The sequence below is a fragment of the Rhinoderma darwinii genome, chromosome 13 (genome assembly GCF_050947455.1).
Source record: "Rhinoderma darwinii isolate aRhiDar2 chromosome 13, aRhiDar2.hap1, whole genome shotgun sequence".
In the NCBI taxonomy this organism is placed as follows: domain Eukaryota; kingdom Metazoa; phylum Chordata; class Amphibia; order Anura; family Rhinodermatidae; genus Rhinoderma; species Rhinoderma darwinii.
The window spans coordinates 21,696,158-21,721,847 of NC_134699.1; the positions used below are offsets into that span (position 1 = coordinate 21,696,158).

The following is a 25,690-nucleotide window of genomic DNA, read 5'->3' on the forward strand; positions in this document are numbered from 1 at the left end:
TTGTTCTGTAGACGGCCATGTAAGGGCTTGTCTTGGCGGGACAAGTTGTATTTTTAATGGCGCCATTTTGTGGTATATATAATTTACGGATTACGTTTTATTAACTTTTTTTGGGGGGTAATGGAAAAAAACCTGAAATTTTATGATTTCTTTTTGCGTTCAAAATGTACGACGTTTACCGCGTCGTATAAATGACATAAGTATTCTGTGGGTCGTTACGATTACGGCGATACCAAATTTGTATTGCTTTTTCTGTAAAATGATTGAGTTTTTTTGTGTCGCCATATTATTATGTCCACATGTAACGGAATTGCTGCGTATTTTCCATCCGGACTTGCGGGAGGAAAACACGCAGCAGAATACAGTAGCGGCAAAGCGGGTGTGAATGAGCAAATGTCACCCTCACGCTGCGAAAAATGTCAGTCCTGAAATTGACCTGCGGTGCGTATTTTTCGTTCCGTAGCATGTCATTTCCTGCTGCGGAAAGTGGACTGAATTTATCAGTTTTTCAGAGGAGATGTCACCGTCTGTCATCATCTCACAGACCTGAAAAAAAACGCACTATATTCTGCGGTAAAAAACGCAAATGGTGTGATTTTTTTCTGCAGCCATTACGTGTGGACAGGCCCTAAGAGCAATAACTTTTTTTATTTTTCCACTAACGGAGCTGTATAAGGGTATGTTCACACACACACTAATTACGGACGTAACTCTGGCGTTTTTGCCCCGAATTACGTCCGAAAAATGCGGCTTGAAAGTGTTGACAAACATCTGCCCATTGAAAGCAATGGGCTGACGTTTGTCTGTTCACACGAGGCGTATATTTACGTGCCGCTGTCAAATGACGGTGCGTAAATGGACGCCCGCGTCAAAGAAGTGACCTGTCACTTCTTGGGGTGTAATTTGAGCCGTTATTCATTGACTCCAATGAAAAGCAGCGCCAATTACGGCCGTAATGGACGCGGCGTTCAAAGCGCCTGCACATGCCGTTACGGCTGAAATTACGGGGATGTTTCCTCCTGAAAACATCCCCGTAATTTCAGCCGTTACGGACGTTGTCGTGTGAACATACCCTAAGGGGTTATTATTGGCGGGACAACTTAATGTTTGTATTGGTAGCATTTTGGGGTACGTATGACTTTTTGAACGCTTCTAATTTGTGATTAAACTGGCGGGATTAAGGCTGGGTTCGCACGACCTATTTTCAGGCGTAAACGAGGCGTATTATGCCTCGTTTTACGCCTGAAAATAGGGCTACAATACGTCGTCAAACATCTGCCCATTCATTTGAATGGATTTGCCGACGTACTGTGCAGACGACCTGTAATTTACGCGTCGTCGTTTGACAGCTGTCCAACGACGACGCGTAAATTGACTGCCTCGGCAAAGAAGTGCAGGACACTTCTTTGCAATGTAATTTGAGCCGTTCTTCATTGAACTCAATGAAGAGCAGCTCAAAATTTACGAGCGTCACAGACGCCTCGCATAATACGAGGAGGAGCATTTTCTCCTGAAAACAGTCTGTCATTTCAGCCGTAAAAGCCTCTCATCGTGTGCACATACCCTGAAGGTAACGTCGATCCCGCCCGTTAGATTATGAGCCAGACACCCGCTCTAGCTGGCACGGGACAGCCGGGCCTATAACACAGTGCTGTAAAAGGCGGCACTGTTGGATAAATACCCTAATGATCGCCATGAAAAAGCATATGAGTGGTCACATCCGACGGAGTAAGTTACGGCGGGCGGCACACGCAGTAGGACAAAGCCACAGTGGACTCCATGTGCAGCGCCTCCTGCACACCGCTTAGACCTGATGCTCACAACCGTATAATGAATCCGTATCATACAGATCCCAAATACAGCCCTAATAGCCTGCTATAGGCCCATACTGTATCTCTGCATCTCCACCTCTATATGGAATCCATGATTGACAATTCTGCAGCCTTCAGAGCAGAAATCTACTAAATTCCCTCCAATGACTGCACAATGTTTTTTCACCAGATCATCCTTTTTCCCTGTCACAATCTTTACAAATCTTAAAGCGTCCACTCTTCTTATTCAGTGCGAGCGCTTCTTGTCATTAGACGCCATATTGCAAGGAGAGCTCCTAATAAATACAGAAACCAAGCAAAGTATTAGGATTTTTATTTTTTGCAGGCTACGGGAGGCGACGGAAGGATCTGCCAGCTGTGGAGCAATGTAGCTTAATGAAGTATATTCCAGATTTACTAAAGCAAGTTTTACTTGGTTTTATACATTGCCTCCTATGAGATGTATGTGCACACGAGCATATTCGCTGCAGATTTTCGCAATGGATTTCATTCTGGAAAATCCGCAGCGTCTTACAGTAGCCGCAAAGTCAATAAGATTTCCACAACTTTTATCCAGACGCTGCGTAAAAAAATATGCAGAAAAGAAGTGCGGAAATTGCCATGCGGTCAATTTCTCTTACAGGAACGCTGCGGAATTTCCGCACAGAAAATGAGGTTGGAAATTCTGCAGCTAATCCGCCCTATGTACTCATACCCTTAGAAACGACATAGTGACGTCCATCTCTCACAGCTCTACTCGCAGCATCACTACCATCTGTTTGGCTATTTCAATCCTGCAATATATGTGTTCATTGTTATATACAGTCAGCTGGACCAGTCCTGAACAGTCCCGTCACCACTGTATTGCAGCATACCCATGTACCAGTCCCTCACAATGGGTATGTGTAATGGGTACATTTTCCCCTAAATCGAATTCTTGCAGCGTTGCTGATTACCCCTGGCGAGATGTTGCTGATCAGCAGAACGTCCTCGGCGTTCTCTGTACGGTAGCGGCAGCTTTATGTGTGAAGTTCTCTACTTCCTGCTGCTCATCCATATTTAAGATGGCCTCCCCTGCAGTTTTATGGCAATTAGCTGTATAATCTGCTTTCTCTGTTCCTCGCCATGCGTGTTTTTCCTCCTAACATGTCCCCAGAGGCTGTCGAACTGAAATGTAGACTCACAGGAGATTTGAGCCTTCTGGTTCAGTGAAACCCTCAGTGTGAGAGATATGAATAGTAAAGGAGATGATCTGTAAGGCCGGCGGCACGCATGTGTGACAAGGGGGGAGATTTGAGGGGTTAGGTTCTCTTTTTTTTTTTTGTGTACAATTGATCCAAACGGATTGGAAAACAAATGATAATTTCAAGTTTTTAAACGCAATATTGATAGTGTCGGTGGCACTCTGAGTAGATGTCGGGTGCTGTCAGTAGGGTTTCCACCCCGTAAATCATAAGAAGATAAACTTGAGCACTCCTATTCGTTTTTTAAATGCGTTTTTTTAATCTGTAAAACATAAAGGAAAAATAAAAAATCTTGACCCTCTTGAAAAAAAAACTAAAAATTACATTTTCCTTTCTTAAGTCAATGGTGACCAACATAAATATACTTCTTGATCAATTTTCCATGACGTGAGAAAAAAAACAGACCTCCAAACCAATATATTACTCGCTCATCTGTAATATGGCCACATTTTAGGGGGATACTCCCAACTTAGGCTATGTTCACGCGGAGTATTTTGGGGGAGGAATATCTGCCTCAAAATTCCGTTTGGAACTTTGAGGCAGATATTCCTCTCCCTGCACGCCGATTTTCGCGCCGTTTTTCGCCCGCGACCATTGAGCGCCGCGGGCATAAAACAGCGAGAAATACGCTTTCTCCTGCCTCCCATTGAAGTCAATGGGAGGTCAGAGGCGGAAGCGCCCGAAGATAGGGCATGTCGCTTCTTTTTCCCGCGAGGCAGTTTTACTGCTCGCGGGAAAAAGACGCCGACGCCTCCCATTGAAATCAATGGGAGGCGTTCTCGGGCCGTTTTTGCCGAGTTTTGCGACGCGGTTTCCGCGTCAAAAAACTCGGCAAAATACCCCGTGTGAACATAGCCTTAGACATTTATGGCATATCCACAAGATATCCCATAAATGTCTGATAGATGCGGGTCCTACACCTATATTGGGATTGGGGGTCATCTGACCCTGTTTCGCCTGGTGCGGCGGGCGCAAGGTGCCGATTCAGACAAGGACTTGTGGAAATATGATCGTACGGAAACAGCCCTGCAGCATTTGCTCTACTTTTTCTATTACTCCCATTTAACAAATTGGAGATAGCTGCACGCAAGCACAAGTCCCCACCAGGTAAAACAGGGTTCGTGGGTGACTCCTGTTCTTGATCTATATCAAGAGCTGGGACCCGCATCTATCAGACACAGAGGTAACACCCCCAGAAAACAGTTGATTTTGCTGGGAGAAGTTGGTGTTGGCAACTCCTCTCCCCTGCAGTAGCAGTAGTATTACATAAGGCCATTGAAATAAATGGCCGTCCATGTAATACATTGACAGACCATGTCTGCCAGAGTGAGACCCACTACTTATTAGGCTGGGTTCATACGACCTATTTTCAGACGTAAACGAGGCGTATTATGCCTCGATTTACGCCTGAAAATACGGCTACAATACGTCGGCAAACATCTGCCCATTCATTTCAATGGGTTTGCCGACATACTGTGCCGACGACCTGTCATTTACGCGTCGTCGTTTGAAAGCTGTCAAAGGACGAAGTGTAAAATGACTGCCTCGTCAAAGAAGTGCAGGGCACTTCTTTGAAACGTAATTTGAGCCGTTTTTCATTGAAGTCAATGAAGAGCAGCTCAAGATTACGGGCGTCAAAGAAGCCTCGCATAATATGAGGAGGAGCTTTTACGTCTGAAATGACGCAGCTGTTTTCTCCTGAAAACAGTCTGTCTTTTCAGATGTAAAAGCCACTTATAGTGTGCACATACCCTTAGTGTCTCTTCTCGGGGACCACCCTCTATTATATCCAAGTGCTCTAATAGGACATATGGAAAGGGTTTTTTGAGATGAGACAGCTCTTTAATTATGGTCACACAATAAGGCTGGGTTCACACGAGCATGTTCGGTCCGTAATGGACGGAACGTATTTCGGCCGCAAGTCTCGGACCGAACACACTGTAGGGAGCCGGGCTCCTAGCATCATAATTATGTACCACGCTAGGAGTCCCTGACTCTCCATGGAACTACTGTCCCGTACTGAAAACATGATTACAGTACGGGACAGTAGTTCCACGGAGAGTCAGGGACTCCTAGCGTCGTACATAACTATGATGCTAGGAGCCCGGCTCCCTGCAGTGTGTTCGGTCCGGGACTTGCGGCCGAAATACGTTCCGTCCATTATGGACCGAACATGCTCGTGTGAATCCAGCCTTCGGGAGATATATCAAAACTGGTGCAGAGGAAAAGTGGAGTAGTTGCTGTTACGATTAGGCCAGATTCAGACGAACGTGTGCGTTTTGCACGCGCAAAAGGCACTTGACAGCTCCGTGTGCCCTGTTCATATGGATGCGCGGCTGCGTGCTTTTCGCGCAGCCGGCATCATTATGACATCCCGTTTGGATGTTTGTAAACAGAAAAGCACGTGGTGCTTTTCTGTTTACATTCATTCTTTTACTGCAGTTGCGCGAATAACGCGTGTCCCACGGAAGTGCTTCCGTGGGGCATGCGTGATTTTCACGCACCCATTGACTTCAATGGGTGCGTGATGCGCGAAAAGCGCAGAGATATAGAACTTGTCGCGCTTTTTACGCAGCGGACAAACGCTGCACAAAAAACACGGACTGTCTGTACTGGCCCATAGACTTCTATTGGTCTGTGCGTGGCGCGTGAAAACAACGCAGGCTGCATGGACGCAAATCACGTTCGTGTGAATCCGCCCTTAGCAGCAGGAATGCTGCTAATTAATTCTATTATCTCTGTGTTTTGACATTTCTAGGCAAAGTTTTTGGTCTCAGTTTGGATTTGTTCATCATTCAGCTTTACCTGGTTAATTAGGGAGGATTGCTTTTCTTGGGCTTATATATACTTCAGACCTGGATTACTCAGGTGCTGGTTATACTGTTTCTGGCATGTGCCAAACTCTTTCCATATTCTAGTTGGTGACTTTGTTCTTGTCTATGTGTTTGTTTGTACTATGGGACCTGTTGGTCCTCTGAGAGATCTAGTTTTGTATAGTGGTTTTATTTGTATCCAGGGATCAGTAGTTCCACTAATGTGTTTGCCTTTCCTGTGCGTTTGGCCTGCTGCCAAGCTGTTGTCTGTGGGATAGTATTTAGATGGGGTCAGTGAGTGCTGTTAATTCTTGTCCACTGTCTGTTCATCTGTTTACTGCTTGCATGCTATTCATCTGCCATCCACTCTATTTATGCATCTTCTACTGCCTTCAGTATTCGGTTCTGGTCATCCACTGGTGAGTTACTTGTGCCTTCTGTGAGCTGTCAGTGTTGATGCGTGCTGGTGTTGCGGTCTTGAGCACCACTAGCAGCGTAACAACCCATTGCAACCAATTAGGTTGCTGCTTTCATTTCCCAAAGGTCCTCTGAAAAATAAGAGGAGGAATCTGATTGGTTGCCATGGGAAACTACTCCACTTTTCCTTTGCACCAGTCTTGATGCATCTCTTCCATTATGTCTGGAGTAATCTTATAAATTCACAGGTTATGGTGTGCATTGGTCCTACATATAACAATACATCAAACATTGCTGGTAATGGGTGCTAACCCTTTAAATGGATGCACATTATTATCTGTATTTGTTTTATTGTACGTCTTTGGAATCCTTTTCCTATTGTGGCATGCATTCTTGGGTTTGAATTTGACCAGGCAGCGTGGGAAAAAAAACCCAGAAGCCAGTAATCTGCAAGTGATTTTGTCTTCTGCAGAACCTTATGGACCATGTTGTGGCTGGGCTTTGTTACGGTTTCAGGACCTGGGCCCATAAAGTGATCATCTTGTTCTGGGCTAGTGCAACTCGGGAATGAGGGCACCATCTCCATCTTATTTCGTCACACAAAATCATAAATGTCATTGACTTCCTGTACAATTGTCCTTAGCATTTACATTTTGTGTTCTCAAGATAGAAATAGTGAGGTACTGAAAAGAGTGAATATGTTGGTGCTATATAAATAAAGGGAGAATGACTTAAAGGGGGTTTTCCAGAATCCTAAATTATCATCTATCCACAGAACCCCCACCGATCGTGAGAACGGGGGTCCCTAACCCCCAGATCCTCCTCGCTGCACCCGCTCCATTCAATGTCTATAAGAATGACGGAAGGTGCTGAGTGCTGTACTCGGTTGTTTCCGTCATTCCCATAGACATTGAAGTGTATTGAGGAGGTGCAGTGAGAAGGATCTGGGACCTCCATTCTCACAATAGGCGATAATTTAGGATTCTGTGAAATTCCTTTAATGAAGAATTTCTTAACTTGCCTTTGATTGCGAGAACTTGGCTACATTTCCAGGAAATAACATACTTCTTGTTTACCCTTATCCACAAGGAAGTGAATTTCTGAATTTGTTTTTTTTATTTATTCATAGACTCGCAGACTTAATAAAAAAAAAAATGAAAAAAACACTAATCGGTAGTGATGATTTTTTATTTTCTCTTGTCTAGACCCCTGTTTGCGTCATTCTCACTGGTAGAGAGTGCTGGATAAACTTGCTCCAGTGGTGATCTCCGTTGTTACCCTCCAGCTGGCGGAACGGCAGGGGCCACTTATTCGGTTCAGTTCTGTCATGGTTACATTGTACCTGTAGGGAAACGTTGAGTGGTCCGCTGTGCAATTCTACCTGGTCAAAAAAAATAAAAACCTTTTCCTGACGTGTCTGATTTAGTAAATACTGATATTCCCTGTGACATAACAACTCTGGGGCATCTTTGCTTCGGACTCTGCATTGAGCTGTTCCTCTGTTATTCCTCCATAAAATGTATGAAACAGTTGACATCTGGGCGTTACCATTCTTCTTATCAATAGGGTGTGTCCCTACATAGATTGATATTGTCAGAACTGATTAGAGTATGTATGGATACACCTTATTGACAAGGGCAAGGGTAACAACTGATTGACAATTAATTCATACATTTCCGGAAGGAATAACGGAAACGGCACAAAGCAGAGTTATTTTATGGGAAATACAAGTATTTATTGAGAAAGAGATTTGATCCATCATATTCGACAAGATGTTTTTTTACGTGGCGCGTAAAAAAACGCCCCGTAAAAAGAAGTGCATGTCATTTCTTCAGCCGTTTTTGGAGTCGTTTTTCATTGTGTTAATAGACAGAATAGCTCCAAAAACGGCCGCAAAAAACGTTTGATGCTTTAAAAACGGCTGAAAGTCAGGGGCTGTTTTCCCTTGAAAACAGCTCTGTATTTTACAGCCGATTTTACTTAAGCGTGTGAACATACCCTCCGTCTATAGGACCGCAGCCAGCACTAGCATTGAGATTTTTTAAGCCAAAACCCAAAAGGAAAAATCAATAGAGAATTGGTGGAAAAACTAAAATATTACTTTTATCAGATATGTCATAAAAAATATAGCGGCATTCAAGGTGCACTGTGACAGTTGTGCAATAGTGGACTATGCTATTGATTCCGTCATAACGACGGAATCCTTGCACAACCGAGACAAACGGAAACCATTGGCACCAGATCCGTCACCATTGAAATCAATGGTGACGGAAACCTATGGTTTCCGTTTGCGTCAGTCAGGGCTCTATTCTGACGGAAACCTCAGACGGAACGTCAGAATAGAGCCCGAACGGATATGTGAACGAAGCCTAACACTGACTCACTGTTTAGATATGTAGTCAAGGCAGATAATATGATATGCTGCAAAGTGTAGCTCCAATCATCAAGAACAACACGCTATAAGATTATGCTGCAGATATTATAGGCGGCTAATCTAGATTGTTTTCACAATGTTCCATTGGTACAATAAATATATTCTTTTCAAGAACTAGTAGTATTGCGCTAGATGTATGTAGATGAAAACACTGTAACCTTTTTGTCTATAAAACATTCCCTTGTAGAGTAAATGAAAATAGACAAATTGAAATGAACGGTAGTGAGTGAGCAATACAGTAAAAAAGACTGCAGATTACCGTAGATACTCAAAAGTCTACCATTTCCTTCAATTAGATACATTGTATGCACAATGTTAGTAAGGCCCCATGCACACGACCGTATCCGCAAATACTGACAGTAAATACGGTTCCGTATTGCTTTTATAGTCATCAGCAACGTACCCATTTCTCCTGAATGGTATCCGCAAATACTGTCCGTATTACATCCGTATATACGGATCCGCAAAAAAAGAGGGCTGGTTGATGGGAAATCCCCTTTGTGTCGCTTAGCAACACTTCTGTATTTGCGGATGGCTATCCGTATTTGCAGACGCACCTCCGTAGCCATCCGCAATTTTGGCTTCCCCCATAGACTTCTATGGAGGAGTCCGTGCCGCAATTGTGGACCAAGAACAGACATAATCCCCGGCACAGTTCTGCGGAACGGACATTTATCCGTAGCGATACGGAAAGGTGTCCGCGTTCAATTAAAGTGAATGGGTACGTTTTTGCGGACCGCAATTACGGTCCGCAAAAACGGAGGTTTTTTTTACGGTCGTGTGCATGGGGCTTAACTAATGTAAACATTTAAACTCTACGCGTTTCTCCCTTCACTACATGAGGCCCCATGCACACGACCGTGCCCGCAATCACGGCCCGCGATTGTGGGCACGGCCGGCCGCTGACTGACAGCCGCATTTTCGGGCCGTGCTCCCATACAAAGTATGGGAGCACGGCCCGCAAAATGCGAAAGAACGGACATGTTCCATAATTCCCGGAACATTTCCACGGCACTGACACCGTTCCGTAGTGCTACGGAAAGGTGTCAGTGTTCAATGAAAGTGAATGGCTCCGTTTTTGCGGACCGCAATTGCGGTCCGCAAAAACGGAGGTTTTTTACGGTCGTGTGTATGGGGCCTGAGAGAGGGATCATCAGGAGTATGTGATGCTGAGATAGAATATAGTTTACAGCTAGATGCTCATTGATGCGGCAGGAACGCCAGCTAGAAGAGCATTAGACCCCATTCCACCCGCCACACATCCCCTTCAGCCACGTTATCAGGTTTCTGATTGGCCTGACGGATCGTGGGTGTGTGTAATGCATGACGTGGCTAAGCTCAGAATAAAAAAATATATATTTTAGTTTTTCCACCAATTCTCCAGTGATTTTTTTTTTTTCAATTTTTAGTGGATACATCTTATTGATTCTTCAGTGATATAGAAAACCCAAAGGGGCATGGTTCTCTGGAGAGTTCTGGGGGTTCTTTTATTCTAGCAATCATGGTCTGAGAGCGATAGATTATCTATGTAAAATTCAAAAAAATAGCATATAATGTTCCTTTAATGTCTAAAACAAAACTCCTGTGAGGAAATCATCAAATATCCTGTGTGGTAGTTGCCAAGGGAGAGATCTGTCCAGACTCCAGTTTCCCCAGATTGATGATACTGCAATAGAAGATGAGCCAGAGACTGAGTAAATCCCAGGCATCCACTTCACTATATGTCTGTGCAGGAGAGCCTCTTTGATGGGGGGAATGGATTGAGAATCAGATTTGATTTGATTTTTTTTGCTTTGTAGACAAATGAATCAGATTTATCCATTACCCTGTTAGAAACTTTTTTTTCTTGCCTTGGATTTTCACTGCATATCTTACCCTTTGCAATGCAAAGTTGAGTAACTTTGTAAATACATTGCATTAAATATCATGGTTGAATTGAGTTACAGCCTGTATTAAAGCCCAGAGCTGTATTCACTTTCCTGCTGGTCGTCACTGGAAATCGTCAACAAGCTTGTTGACAGACACGCCCCTAACAGCTTAGCTGAGCTCCCATAATGTGGTGGGACAGACAGGTTTTTCCATACATCAGATTTTAAGTCGTACATTATACCATGGCCTAGGTTGTCCCACATTGTGGCATCATTGCTTTCTACTGATTGGGGTATCGGTCAGTATTTCACCCTGTAAAACGAGCTTAACCGGATAAAATGGTCTAAAGATGTATACACCAAGCTCATATACACATCCTAGCATAAAACGCATAGCCTAAGCAACACATAGGCACATAAGAAAAACATAAATTGACCACAAAGCATGTTGTAAACGCAGTTTAATGGCTGAGTGCTTTCTCTATATGGCCTTTCCAGTGTTTCTACCCTGGGTCTCTTTGCCCATTTAAGTGCTAAATTTCTGCAGTTTGCCATAATCTTAAAATAAACAGATATAAAACATTTATACAGCTCCTCTCAGTACAAAAACCTTTACACGAACTCCAACATCATACATGAACCCGTCCAGACGAGCTCTAACCTGATCACGCTATACAGCTTGCAAGGTACATACATGCCTTTGGGCTTCATAAGTGCACAGGTGTCTACGTAGACTTAGGGTATGTGCACACACACTAATTACGTCCGTAATTGACGGACGTATTTCGGCCGCAAGTCCCGGACCGAACACAGTGCAGGGAGCCGGGCTCCTAGCATCATAGTTATGTACGATGCTAGGAGTCCCTGCCTCTCTGCAGGACAACTGTCCCGTACTGTAATCATGTTTTCAGTACGGGACAGTTGTCCGGCAGCGAGGCAGGGACTCCTAGCATCGTACATAAGTATGATGCTAGGAGCCCGGCTCCCTGCACTGTGGTCGGTCCGGTACTTGAGGCCGAAATACGTCCGTCAATTACGGACGTAATTAGTGTGTGTGCACATACCCTTACATGAACATGAATACTTGCACACGTTACACCTATATACATATATAGGTCTATATGTACAACAGTGGGTGTATGCATGCTTACATCGGCTTATCTCACGATATTGCTACGTCTAGAAAAGGGTCAATATCCATTGCAACCAGTTGCACCATTTTATTCAATAACCTCGTTGGATGTGCGCTATTTATATTAGTTGTGACATGGATCAACAGATAACTGGGATTATACTTTCAGGAGGAAAGTAAAATTATCTGTAGGTCTATGGCCAGCTTGAACCTTACCTACAATGCCAGCATCCGTATATTCTAAAAAATGAGGGCTACTTTTCAGCCAGTGGCTGCATCTGTTGGGAAACTACAACCCCAGCATAGTTAGAGCATGCTGGAAGTTATAGTTCCCCAACAGCTACAGAGCCACAGGTTGGTGACCACTGGCCTAGTGTTTAGCAGATGAAAGTTGGCTTTAAGGCCTACAAAAATGGCTCCCTGCGTTTTAAGTAAGGTATAGGTACACTTTTAATTATGTAATTATGCCGAATAAAACAATGTATGAGTGTTTAAGGGTGATATTCACGCTATGATATCTTCAGCAGGGATAAGGTTTTGGTCATAACGCCCATGCCATACATTCATTTTGGCAGCTCTTGACCATGTACCTCAGGGAAAAATGGGGGTAGACACAAGCACTTGTCACTGATTAAAGAAAAACTCCACCCAAAAACGATTAAAAAAAATAGATTTGACCAGAGTTTATAGGGATATCCTACCCCACAAAGTCGTTCACCTCATAGATTTCCAGCTGTAGGGATTATTAGGGATGACGTCTTCATTTGAGAGATCTCCTGCAGTGGCCATACAAAACCTACTCCTCGCTCCACAGAGTCGGCCATATACACTACAGGTTTTGGACAGCCAAAAAGGCAGATTTGGACCATTTTCATCTGACCGCCAGCATCTTTTCCTCACACGAACGAGCGTGAGAGACATCGACCAAAGAAAGATCTCTGTGGAGAAGTTGATCCGCCATGTTGGATTTTTTTTTCAGTCGTTGTCGGTAGTCTTATAAAGTCCTTCACTCCAAACGACAGATTTGCATCCCATCAATAGAAGCCCAGACAAGTCCACAGATCAAGGCAGATATCAATCACCCGTTTGTCATGTTAATTTATGGAGTTGTCGCCCAGATTGACAACTTTCACAGACGTGTAAAATCCCTATTGTATGGCCAGCTTCAGTGACCAAGAACTGTTTTGAGTCGGGGAAACCAAGTTTTCTTGTCATTTCCAGTCAGCTAATATGGCTACCGTGGAGAGCTCTTAATATGGCCGCCGCAGTGAGGCAATGTACAGCCTTGCTTATATCGTGGGTTATTAATCATTTTTGAGTGGAGTTATCCTTTAACTCTCCCTTACCCTTGTCCACGTTCTGACTTTCTCCAGATGTCATATCCTCGTGTACTGCCACATATATATATTTATATTACACACACATTTGTGAAGCGCGTATTTTAGCTGCACAGGACAGCAAATCTCTATCATTTAAATATACCCACTATACACCCGAAATACAACACATACTATATACAGCGAGATTTGTATGTTCCCATGAATACTTATGTACATAAACTTGTAACCCATGGAATGTCAAATGCAAATTATATATATATAATGTGTGTGTGTATGTATTTATATATAATTATTACCCTTCTGATTCCCCCAATAAGAAAATAGCACAAAGTAGATTGTACATGTCATCTTCTTACAAAAATATCTCATGGTCTATAACCAATTGTATGACACCCATTCTTCTGTCTGCAGTCCTAGCAGTATGGCGGGGTGTTAGAGGTCCCCCTTATTAGTGCATAAAAGCAGAGGCGGATACTTATGTCCATTACTGACCAGACCCATGCAGCAAAACCTATATAATGTCTTCAGTAGCATTTGCAATTCTCACAATTTATCCTCACATAGCTATATCTGTATTCCTTTTCCGAGTACCAAGCATACAGAGCCCCGTCGTGCCATACATTTTCTGATAAGCATACAGTGCTCCGGTCACTGCGCATTGGGTTCCAGTTTGTAGGACAGCTCAAAAAGCAAGTTCTGATTGTCGATGACTTGGAACTGGCGCACATAAGCTTTGTTCTGCAAGTGCGTCGGGGAGACATCTATATCCAGCCCTACAGCGAGATTAGAGGTAAAATTAGAAGTACAATTAAAATGAGGACTACCAACAGTGGATGTCAAGGATCAGAAAAAAAAATCAACAAAAGTGCAATACCTAGTTTTACCACATGGTGGAGCCAAAATAATTTACCGGTATATCTATATATTAATTGTGGACTAGGAATAAGATGTGTAGCCAAAATCTGATGGATTTGACCACTATGACTATTTATACATAGCGGTTAACTTTTTCCTACAGACTATAATAGACAGTGAGCACGCATAGGCAGCCACCTCTACGGTGCAAAAAGAAGACACTCATGGTAAATGTTAATGTGCAGCCTATGGATGCGACCACATCTGTGGCCCCTATATTACCCAAATCCCAATGCTCTTATCCTATAATAAATATAGTAACCTTGGCTAATCAATTAAATGGTAACAATATGGATGTGTAAAAAGTTGTATAATGGATCAAATAAATGTTATGTTTTTCCATGTCATTCAGGCGTCAGGGCAGTTGCACGTGACATCGCCGAACTGCATAGTCCCCCAACTCCTTATAGCCGCGCTATGTAGAAAACTGGACACTGGTGCCGGAAAACCCAGCGCTTTTACCAGGTAAGTACATTTTTGTATGTCACGCTGCAGTGTGTTCTGTGTGTTAGGGCACGTTCACACGTGGCGGAATTGATGTGGAATTCTCTAGCGGACGTTTTTTACATTTGTTTCAATAAATTTTTAGGCAAGTTAGTTCAGACGTTGTGGGAAAACTCCGCCGCGGACCTTAGGCGGCAGTGTGGCATTTTCCCTCCGCAGCATGCACTGTCTGCTGCGGAGAAGAAGCGGAATTTCACTGCGGATTTCAGCCTTTGCAATGCAAAAACTGAAATTTGTGGCAAGTCCGCTGTCTTTTCTGCAACATCTGAATTACCTGTCAAATATGCAAATGTTGGTGCAGATTCGTTGCGTAATTGCCCCAAATCTGCACCAACATTTGCAGCCGAAAAACTCTGCCACGTGTGAACATGCCCGTAAATACACAACCAAGCGAATCTGAAGCGCTGGAGATCTTAAGTCATTATATTTCCGATTGATATACCCAGTTAGTGTGTACACAGCTCCGACACCAAGGTGCAAAATGATTTCACACGTTAATATAACCCTTTCACGCACGTACTCATTTGGCTGCTCCGGTATTTCCGCACAGTCCTCACTTTCTCTGCTATAGCGTGCTGTGAAGTGAAGAGAGAACAGTCACCATGACAACCCCACACTCCCGTATCATTAAAACAAATGTTCTGTTACTTGTACGTGATATTTTTCCAAGTGAAAATCTTGTTTCGGCAGGATATTTTTAGGGTAAGATTCTCAGAGGATCCTAGTCTATAGCAAATCTTATTCTGCTGCCTGGATTCTCTCAGGGGACACACAGAGCCTATAGAAGAGAGGCCGATCTCTCAACCATAGGCACGACCGCCGCATTTTTTGCCATAATACTGCCAAATTGGAAGCAATAAAGGGCAGGTTATTGTAGTGGACCTCACCATTTTCTCCACGTTTACAAGTCCATCGTTGAACGTTTTGCTTCCCTCATGTAAAAACGTAAGATCTGTGGGAGAAGAAACGAGGGTCAAAGACAGAAGGGACAACTACATAAAATATTACTAGAGGAAGGCATGATGATATTAAGCTATACTCTCCCTAGCGTCATGGTTGCCGTTTGTAAAGGGAGCCGAGACTTTGTAACAGATCCATCATATGATGAGCCAAACGGTCACCGGCAGACTCCATTGACTTCTAGTGGGGCACATCAGGGTATTGTCAAGGTTTCTGCAATTTTGGCGGCAAGAATAGCGATGTAGGCTGCGCTATTCTTGCTATCAAAAGTGACGGAAACCCTGATGAAGGCCCTGAACGCATAGGTGAGCATAGGGTAGCAGTTTTAGCCGATGCTATGGGGCTCAGCAAATAAGGGGCCTCATCTCACAGTTACATGTTACACCCCTGTAAAGAGCTTTAACACCCTAAAATTAAAAGAAACCGCAAATATAGGTCCTTGAATTTTCCGTTTCTGTCCATCCAGCTTTCCCAGGCCTCTGAATGGCAAGTCTGCCTAGTTATGTAGCAACAAAGGATTGGGATATGTATCACTTTATTAGCTGCGATTGCAGAGAGAACTGCTGTGTAATTGATCATTTTCTCGATAGTATTTACACAGCCCCCAATGAAATCATCGAGTCTCCATTCTTTTCAGTGGACGCCGGTGCTCCTCAAGATCTGAGAGCCGCACTTGATGCGCAAAAAAGGAAAACCACAAAGTGAAAGGATGGAGACGAAGACATCTACAGAATTTTCAGGAACTTGAAGTAGGTTTAATTATATGTGGCTTTTACATCTGCTTACCTTTCAAGATAAGGGGGATAAATGGGATTACAGGGGGTCGCATACGAGACACCATCTCACGATATGACTTGTGATTCCTGCAAGGGTCCTAGGGAAGGAGGATAGGGGTATTAATGGATTGCAGACAACCTCTCAAATAGGAGCGTAGTTACTGACATAACCGATGCATTTTGTAGATAAGTTATCCAGACGCTTCCCATTAAATTGAATGGCTAAAAAGCAAAATCCTGCGGTTTTATACGTCATTGCAAAGTTTATTTCCCTATACTTCAGTATGAAAGAAAAGCAATACATCAGAATAATATCATTGAAACTTTGCGAATCAATACTTTTCTATTCTAAAACGCTGTGGAAAGACGACCGCCATATGGTTAACATTATTAGTCATATGTGCAAAACGGCTAAATCTCAAACAATATGTTTACTTACATGAACAATTAAAATGGCTATTCAGGACAACCCATGTACAGAGGAAATGCCATATTAAAGCATATGGACCTCAAAGAGTAGGGTCCTCATCTTGGGACAGCCTGTACAAGCCGGAGCAAAGAGCCGCGGAAAAGTGTAGCGATGTATTACATGGTAACCCTTTCATATCAGTGGTGCGGCACTGTGGAGCATGCTGGAAGTTGTAGTCTCTCTGCAGCTGATCGCAAGGGATTTCAGCAATAAGAATGCTAGTGATAAACTCTGCGTTGGAGAAGCTCATTTATAAAAGTGGGTTGTCCTTTGGGGTCACCAGGGCCAGCAGGCAAATCAGTTGGGTCACGATTATAGGGGCAGGTGCTGCTCTATTCATTGCAAAGTATAGATACAGCAATGATATACCTCACCCTACTGGTAAGAATATGAATAGGAAATCTCATTTTCAAATAATTTGTGTGTGTGTGTGTGTGTGTGTGTGTGTGTGTGTGTGTGTGTGTGTGTATATATATATATTCTAGATAGACCAAAGCCATCCGCTACAAGATACGCAATACACACTTCCAAAACTACTGTAATGTAGGGAGCCTTCTCCGGCAGTGGGGCCTATTAGTCAATTACAATGGAGTTCCCCTTTAGAAATGCTTTGATCTAACAGATGCAAAGATAAACGTCCACCGGATAAAGCCTAAAAGTCTTGTCCAATAGCCAAAAAACTTGTCTGTAACTCACTGTTAAATTTTCAAACTTGCGAAAGAGATGCTTAAACTTTCCAGGTAATTTCTAGGAAAGAAAAATAATTTATTAATACACATTTAGCATACAAAGTCAATAAATGAAAGAAGGCGAGTGAATGTATTTAAAGATTCATTACATCTATCCGGGATACTTGTGATTATTAAATGAAGAAGACGACCAATTAGAAGGTCTCTATCCTAAAAACTTCCCTTGAACGCATGTAGACGTATACTTGGGATTGAATATAAATAATAGGCAATAGAGGATCTCCCGGGTGAAAGCAATTTGTCCTACGCCTATTGGACTCTCGGGGCAGGTAGACACTTCCATTGTAGAAGTATGTAGGAAAGTAGTTGCCGGGGTCAACAAAACACTATACTGGACTACCTCCTGGTTGTATTCCCAACCAATAACCAATATCCTCAGAACAAATTCCGCTTTTGTTGAACGGGATCCAGATTTGTATAAAGGACATATATAATGCCATATACAGGGCAAAGAAAATAGTGTAGGGGCCTTCAGAAAAAGTAATTTTCCTTATAGTAACCCGTAATGAGGACAAGGATACCAAGGCAATGGCCTTATGGCTCAATTAGAATAACCATCATTTACATGATAGATACCAATAAATGATGACACAGAATAAAATGTTCCCAATCTACTGAACCCCCAAACATAGATGGCTAATTTTGATATAAGTGCCCAATGTTGCCCTTTTTGGTGTTACTTTTGTACCTGATGTATGATTTGTGAGTATTTTGATTGCGTTGTGCCTGTCCTACAACGGTCATACTACTGAGAAGCTCCTCTTACCTCCCATGTCACACGTAGGCGGCTCACAGCACCATTGTCCAAACCCATGACTATAGCAAAAAAGGAGAGGAGGTCCTGGTTCTGTTTACAACTGTGGAGAGTCCAAAGAGAGTTCATGAAAGGAGTGTGTAAATATACATAGCGTTTGCTAGAAGGTTCAGCAAATATACAGCAGGATTAGAGATCTTTGGTGGCACAGTGGTGACGTGATAGAGATGACTAGTCATGACCTTCTCCAAAGTGGCCACGCTGGCGCCCTACTACATGTGCCGAGGTGGAATAAGTGCCATGACAATAATTGCGTAATTCTTCTATATGGACTATCTCGTTATTTACTTAAATACTTCATTTCCATAGTGGATATACAGTAGCTTTCAGAAAATGTACTGTCCTCACACATGGTGGGACACTGGTAAGGTGGTGAACTCATACACTGGAGACGAAGAGCTTCCAGCTGCAATTACAGTAGGACAGATATATATATATATACATACAGATGAAAGGTGGTAATCTGGGAACAGATAGAGGGCAAGGAACACACTTACATGGCTGCTGTTTTGATGAACTTCTTGAGGAGTTGAGTGCGTCTTGCTGGTGCCTCACAGAGCAGAGTCTGAGTACTGACCCAGTGCTGTACCTCACTACACCGCTGTAAGAGTAGCTCCAGATTCGCTGTCTCCCTGCGTCCTCTCTCCACGTGGAACACGTAATCCACAAACTCCAGCTGTGGAGACATAACAGTTTTTAATGCTAAGGCCTTCTGCTACGTGAAGGATATGTTCACCTTTGCCACAATGATCTTTATAGCTCCAATGATTTTATAACATGATTAAAAAATGACATCCTTTTTGTGTCCTATGCATCACCGTAGTAAAAGACTACAAACAAATTCTGTGTAGTCTGATCCTGTAGTCGTACTACTCCCATCCATCGCTCCCCTACTCTACCAAACCTACCAAATGTAAGATGTAGGGGGGAGTTGAATAACTTCTGCTTTGCTTATTCTGTTGTTCAGTTTTATGACCTATAGAGTTCTATAACTTTTTCTACTCCGTTCACATCCAAAGTTGAAATAAACATTATTTGGCTAGGTGACCTACCATCATAGCACAGATTCATTTTTAATTGTGCTACCATAGTGCACTTCTTCATGGTAAAAGGAAAACAGTAGAAGTCCAAATTTAGCTTTAGATGTGAATGGAGAAGAAACCCCACAATAAAGTCTGTACAATATGTTATTCAACTACTTATTCTTAGAATTGCACTTTGAAATTATTCAGAAGTGGCGTTTCCTTTTAAGAACATGGCAAAGATGAACATGGAGTCTCGTTGAGGGAGGCGGCAGCATGAACATGTAGGTGATCACGATCACACTTTTTTTTTTTTTTTTCCGTCCTTGGGTAACATTACCAGCAGGTTATTTTGTGATAAATGTCTTATTTAATACTAGTGATTGTTCAGAAACTGATTTTTTTTATTTGCAACAAACCAAAATAACCGTAGTACTCCCCGCTGTGAAACAATATGGTGTCTGACTAAATCACTCTCTAATACGCTGAGTTACCAGTGCCCCCTCCCAGCATCTTCCAGAAATTCAGCATTATATGCACCGCTAAACTACAAATTATAGGTCTCAGTTAATTTTCCATAGTGTTTGTTGTTTTCTAAATTTCTTAACCCCTTAGTAACCTGAAATGTTCTTAATGACCAGATTTAACTTTTTCCCCTTTTGCTTCTCTGCTTTACAACAGCCATAACTTTTTTTTTCTTTTTCTTCATTGACGTGTCTGTATAATCCGGCAGAAATGGGTTTTGTTTTTTTTTGCGCAGTTTCGGAGTACAAAAAACGTACTGTGTAAATTATGCAATTTTATTTTTGCTGCGTAAATATAGGAAAAAGCAATTTTATGCATTGTTTTTTTTTTTATACCGTCCATGTTTCATGCTGAATAACCTGTTAAATTAATTCTTCAGCTTGTTACGGACGCGTAGAAATCTAATATGTGTAGGTTTTTTTGTAATGTATGGGCGATAAAGTATATTTTATTCTTAGTAATGACTTTTTGGGGGGGGTTTCTTTATTATTATCTTTTTGTTACAATTTAATCGCATGAGGGGATAACTTAGGCCTCATGCACACGAACGTGCTTTTGCGGCCGCAATTCCCCCGAAAATCCATGGGAGAATTGCGGCCTCATTCATCCCTATGGGACCATGCACACGACCGTGGTTTTCACGGTCCGTGCATGGCCCAGGAGCCCGCACCGCAGAAGGAACTAGCATGTCTTATTACGTCTGTGTTCTGCGTAATTAAAAATAATGGCCGCGGCCATGTGCACGGCCCGCAATTTGCGGGCGGCTCGCAGCTGTCACTCCGAGGCCGGCCGACCCGAAAAACAAGGCTGTGTGCATGAGGCTTTACTGAACAGACAGCTCTGGGGTCCTTTTAGGTCGCCATGGATGACAGCAGAGGGTTACCCCAGTCTCCAAGCGTCAACAGGTTTCTGGTAATGCGATCGAAGAGGGGAGTCCCTTTGATCATGCTAATTGTCTGAACGGTGGAGGCCCCACCGCTGGAACCCCCACTGATCGCCAGAATGGAGGTCCAAAACCCCTATTCCTCCTCACTGCCCAACCGCAGTAAGGATAACATTGTATAGAGTGGCGGTCAAGCACGCGAGCTGCCGCTTCATTTAAAGTCAATGGGAATGACGGAAGCAGCAGAGTACTTTTTTCGGCTGTTTCCATCAGTCCCATAGACATTGAATGGAGTACCAAGCGCATTCTCGATCGCCGTTCCATTCAAGCTCATTCTTACTGCGGGGCTAAAGTGGGGAGGAACGGGGAGTTCGGGGACCCCCATTCTCGCAACCAGTGGGGTTTTAACAGTGAGGCCCCCATCTATCAGACTTATCACATACCTTGTGGATAGACGATAATTGTCCATTCTGGTACAATCACTTTCTGGAGGCAGAAAATAAAAAACACTAGGAACAGGTTAGTCTCCTCTACAATACCCTGTTACTAGTTTAATACGGACGTTCTGGTGACAGACTCCCTTTAAGCCACTTGAAAGATTATATTAAATCATTGCTTAAATAACACCATTAGAATCCTTCCCTTTACATAAAGGGGTTTTCCAAATCTAACTTGCTAAGAGGAACTATAAATTTCATGTTGCGTATAGCAGAAGCGGCCAGCAGAGTACAGACACTATTTACAGCAGCCTGAACTTTCTGCGCTCACAGATCAAGATCTGCTGACAGGTGTTTCATCACTTGTGTATGCTGTACAGGCTGTCATAAACAGCAGCTGTATTCTGCTGGCGGCTCCTGTAGGGCTGTCAGAGAGGAAATGTTAGCTCTCCTGACATGTCTGTTTTAGTAAACACAGTGGTCCCTGAAGTTATAATATTCGTTCCTGGTCGACCGTTGTAAGTTAAAAACATTGTAAGTTGAGACCATAACTATGGAAAATTAACAATTGATTCCAAAGCCCCCAAATTCTCAACTAAAAATAAGATAAAATTAAAAATAAGCCGATAACGAATATCCATAAAGTAACTCCATATAAAAGTCAGAAAGCGGTTCTGGATTTTGTAAGTGATTTACATAAAACAGGAGTTTCTGCTGAGTCGTGCAGTACACCGTGTACCAGAAAAACGCCCTCACCTGGTGTCCAAAGGAGCAGCTCATCCTGGCAAGTAAAGAGAAGTTTAGGACATGTAGTACCATAGAGAGGCGCTACGAGGCAGCCAATTAGTACTTACAGTAATCCAGGTGTTTTACCATTAAAATGCCCATGCTGATTGGCTGAATGTTCCAGCCAGTCCCATGTGCCGCAGATGGGCAATGTCTGTGGCATTGAACGTAGTTTAGACACAATGGCCCAGGGGGGATCATGTTAATAATTTTGTAACCTATGACCACTGTTCTTGCATTCCCCATAAATTATCAATTCTGGAGATCTTTTCTTCGAACTCTGCACTGTGCCATTCCTCTGTTATTCCTCTTGGAAATGTATGAGCAAATTGACTACTAGGCATTACCGTTCCCCTTGTCACTGGGGTGTGTCCCTAAACCCTCTTGCACTGTCCAATCAGTGCTGACAGTGGCAGACTATGTAGAGACACATCCTAGGGGGAATGATATCACCCAGTTGTCAATTTATTCACACATTTCCAGGAGAAATAACAGAGGAACCACACAATGCAGAGTTCTACGAAAATATGCTCCAGAATTGTTATTTTATGGGGAATAGAAGTATTTACTAAAACAGACAAGTCAGGACTCAGGAGAGATAACAGATTCTCTGGTGCATCGCTTGCATTTAGAATAGTCCTTTATTGGGCTAGTGCTTTGCATAGTCATTTACTCTATAATTTGTAAAGCTGTCACCAAGTCTCATTGTCTATATGTAGCTAAAATGTATGGAATAAATACATAGAATGTAATTTGACGGTGATTTTTAAAAGGGTCCAGGAATCAGAGCGTTGTGTGGTATCGACTTCTTCATGGGAAGATACATCAGCGTACCAGATGACACTTTCATCAATAACCCATCTTCCTTGAGGCCATGAAGACTCAATAACCACACGACCAGGCTTATTTAATAAGGGAAGCTAAATGCCGTGTGCAGACGTGTCCCATCTTTGCTCTTTTGCAGCGTTTGCAAGATCTCTTCCATTTCCATTTAAAAATAATGCATGTGACCACCAGACCACAACTGCGCTGTGTGAACTGCTGTGACATTAATAGGGCATTTACACATTCTTACTGCACCAAAACAGAGAAAGTGACACCTTGCACACAGGCTTATTACATTTCATACAAGTCTGCTCCTGTCCTCTTCATTCCATCTCTACAATATATTATCAGTGAGACCTGGGCGGACAAGAAGCTTTTATTAATAGGTCAGGGTGATAGGAGAATACACACATATAATGACCACAGTCAATCTCCGGTAAATATAAGTTCTTGGGTTGTCTTCCGTCAGGCATATTGTCCTGGAGACATTGTGACTGATACTGGATGGCATACTGTGACTAGCACTGTATGGTGGGACACACTTTGGCTGGCACTGTATGGGAATATATGTAGCTGGCACGCACTATATAGGAGAACATTGAGGGTGGCAAGGTGTGAAGGCCGACACTTTACGGGGTTGAAATAAAAATAAGTCTCCTGCATTGAGAGCCTGCGTTCCGTTTTCTCAAATGCACAGTGATTCCAGCCCAGGTCAGAATGTGATCATGTGGGCGGCGCTGGACCCGAAAATGACGTGATGCACGAATCGGTAAGTATTTCTGAACACAGCACCCCACTGAAACAACAAAGTACAAATGGAGGGGGAACTAAAAAAAAAAGAAAAAAGTGGAGTGCTCCTTTAATAGAGGTCTAGGAAATCCAAGGTGACTTCTAATATTTTAATAGATGTTGTAGAACCTTATTTTGAAGAACTGGCTCATTTTAATCATTCAGTGATTTACAATGACCCTATCCATTCCTTTTCAAAATGAGGTTCTGCAGCAGCCGAGTGGTGTGTAACATGGGATAATGTACCCCCTACTATAAATAATGAAAGGGGTTGTTCCAGAGTCAAAAATTATTACCCCACGGCTAGAACACCCACCGATAGCGAGAACGGGTGTCTCAAATCCCCCGTTCCTCCTCACTGCTATTGAGCATTCGCAGTGCCGCTCCATCCAAAGTCTATGGGAATGACTGATACAGCCGAGTACAGTACTGTTTCCGTCATTCTCATGGACATTGAACAAAGAGGCGGGCGCATGCTCGACCGCCGCTCCATTCAATGTCCTGCTCACTGCGGTCGAGTAGATGTCAGGGTATGTTTACACACAAGTAAAAACAGCTGAAAATTACGGATCTGTTTTCAGGGGAAAACACCCTCTGATTTTCAGGCGTTTTTGGAGCTGTTTATCCATTGATAGGCTATGTTCACACGGAGTATTTTGGGGGAGGAATATCTGCCTCAAAGCTCCAAACGGAATTTTGAGGCAGATATTCCTCCGCCAAAATACTCCGTGTGAATAGCAATGATCGCGCCGTTTTTCGCCCGCGGCCATTGAGCGCCGCGGGCAGAAAACACGCTTTCTCCTGCCTCCCATTGAAGTCAATGGGAGGTCGGAGGCGGAAGCGCCCGAAGATAGGGCATGTCGCTTCTTTTTCCCGCGAGGCAGTTTTACTGCTCGCGGGAAAAAGACGCCGACGCCTCCCATTGAAATCAATGGGAGGCGTTCTCGGGCCGTTTCTGCCGAGTTTTGCGACGCGGTTTCCGCGTCAAAAAACTCGGCAAAAGACCCCGTGTGAACATAGCCATACAATGGAAAAACTGCTCCAAAAATGGTTCAAGAAGTGACATGCTCCTTCTTTTTACGGGGCGTCTTTTTACGCACCGCTTTTTGAAACAGCGGCATAAAAAAAGCCTCGTCTGAACTAAATGCAGTTTTTCCCATTGAATTCAATGGGCAGATGTTTGTGGGCGTTTAGCTATCGTTTTTCTAGGCGTATTTCGAGGCGTTTATGCCCCCGAAATATGCCTGAAAATTCTCTGTGTGAACATACCCTTGCCGTGTGTTGTCAGACAAACTCTCACCCTAAAATAACCCAGCAATGTGTTCAGTTCTGCACAAGACTTGGCTCCTGAGGCAATAATGTCACAAGACTATATCAACTGCAAACCAGTCATTACAACGAACTGCCAAAATGTTAGCCGTGCCCCTCCCCATGTCATAAGCGTGTTGTTCCCTGGATTCCCACCTGCCTAGGGGCCTGTTATCTATACAGCCCCCGCCATGTCTGAGGTCCACCTGCCTCCGTCTCAGATAGTTACCTCCCTGTGACCTGCTCTTCTTTTATCTGTTCTGCTAACACCTGCTTATATAACCCTTGCATCAGTGTTATCTCTATATACTTCTTTATACAAGATGATCATACACGGGGCAATGTGCACCCCTAATCCAACACGGCTTACAATATTTTTCCAGATTGAGATACTTAATTGTCTGTGAAGGGGCATGCACAAAAAGATATCTGAAACCATGGTAAATATTTTCCGAGAATTGAAAATCTCAAGTGTTTGCATTTCTGCACATGTATTTTCTTGTCCAGTAGTTTTAAAAAAAAGGGGTTGTATGGGATTAGAAAAACATGGCTGCGTGTTATATATCTCTTGACATAGCCATAAATTAAAGACCTCCTTCACATAAGGCTTTTGCTTTGCATTTTATGGCAATTTTTACATGCATTTTTGGTGTCGTTTTTGAAGTTCTATTAAGAAGCCTATGGAGAAAAACGCCAGAAACGCTAAAAAAAAAACACCATATCTACAGCAGTGTTTTGATGACAAAGCCACTGAACCAAAAACACTATGCCAGAAACAAAAATGTTGGTAGACTTTTTCATATTTCACTATAGAAACCAAAGTTAAAGTTCCTAACTTAGGCTTCATTCACATCGGAGTCGGAGTTCCG

General features: G+C 43.1%; 1 protein-coding gene and 1 long non-coding RNA gene across 4 annotated transcripts in view; one reads left to right on the plus strand and one right to left on the minus strand.

Annotated features, from left to right (window-relative positions):
* The window catches only part of LOC142666360 (uncharacterized), an 89,169-nt gene that overhangs the window by 679 nt on the left and 62,800 nt on the right, over positions 1 to 25,690 (plus strand). For both annotated transcript variants that reach the window (XR_012851669.1, XR_012851668.1), the window contains exons 2-3: positions 14,327 to 14,439; positions 16,076 to 16,187. This is a non-coding gene — a long non-coding RNA (uncharacterized LOC142666360). The remainder of the gene's footprint in view (positions 1 to 14,326; positions 14,440 to 16,075; positions 16,188 to 25,690) is intronic.
* The window catches only part of RAPGEFL1 (Rap guanine nucleotide exchange factor like 1), a 44,751-nt gene continuing 30,667 nt past the window's right edge, over positions 11,607 to 25,690 (minus strand). For both annotated transcript variants that reach the window (XM_075846370.1, XM_075846369.1), the window contains 7 exons: positions 18,744 to 18,922; positions 18,199 to 18,289; positions 17,380 to 17,430; positions 16,225 to 16,312; positions 15,366 to 15,430; positions 14,999 to 15,053; positions 11,607 to 13,832 (listed from right to left, as the gene is read on the minus strand). In XM_075846370.1, the coding sequence (XP_075702485.1) occupies positions 13,708 to 13,832; positions 14,999 to 15,053; positions 15,366 to 15,430; positions 16,225 to 16,312; positions 17,380 to 17,430; positions 18,199 to 18,289; positions 18,744 to 18,922 (654 nt within the window). In that variant the 3' untranslated portion in view covers positions 11,607 to 13,707. The remainder of the gene's footprint in view (positions 13,833 to 14,998; positions 15,054 to 15,365; positions 15,431 to 16,224; positions 16,313 to 17,379; positions 17,431 to 18,198; positions 18,290 to 18,743; positions 18,923 to 25,690) is intronic.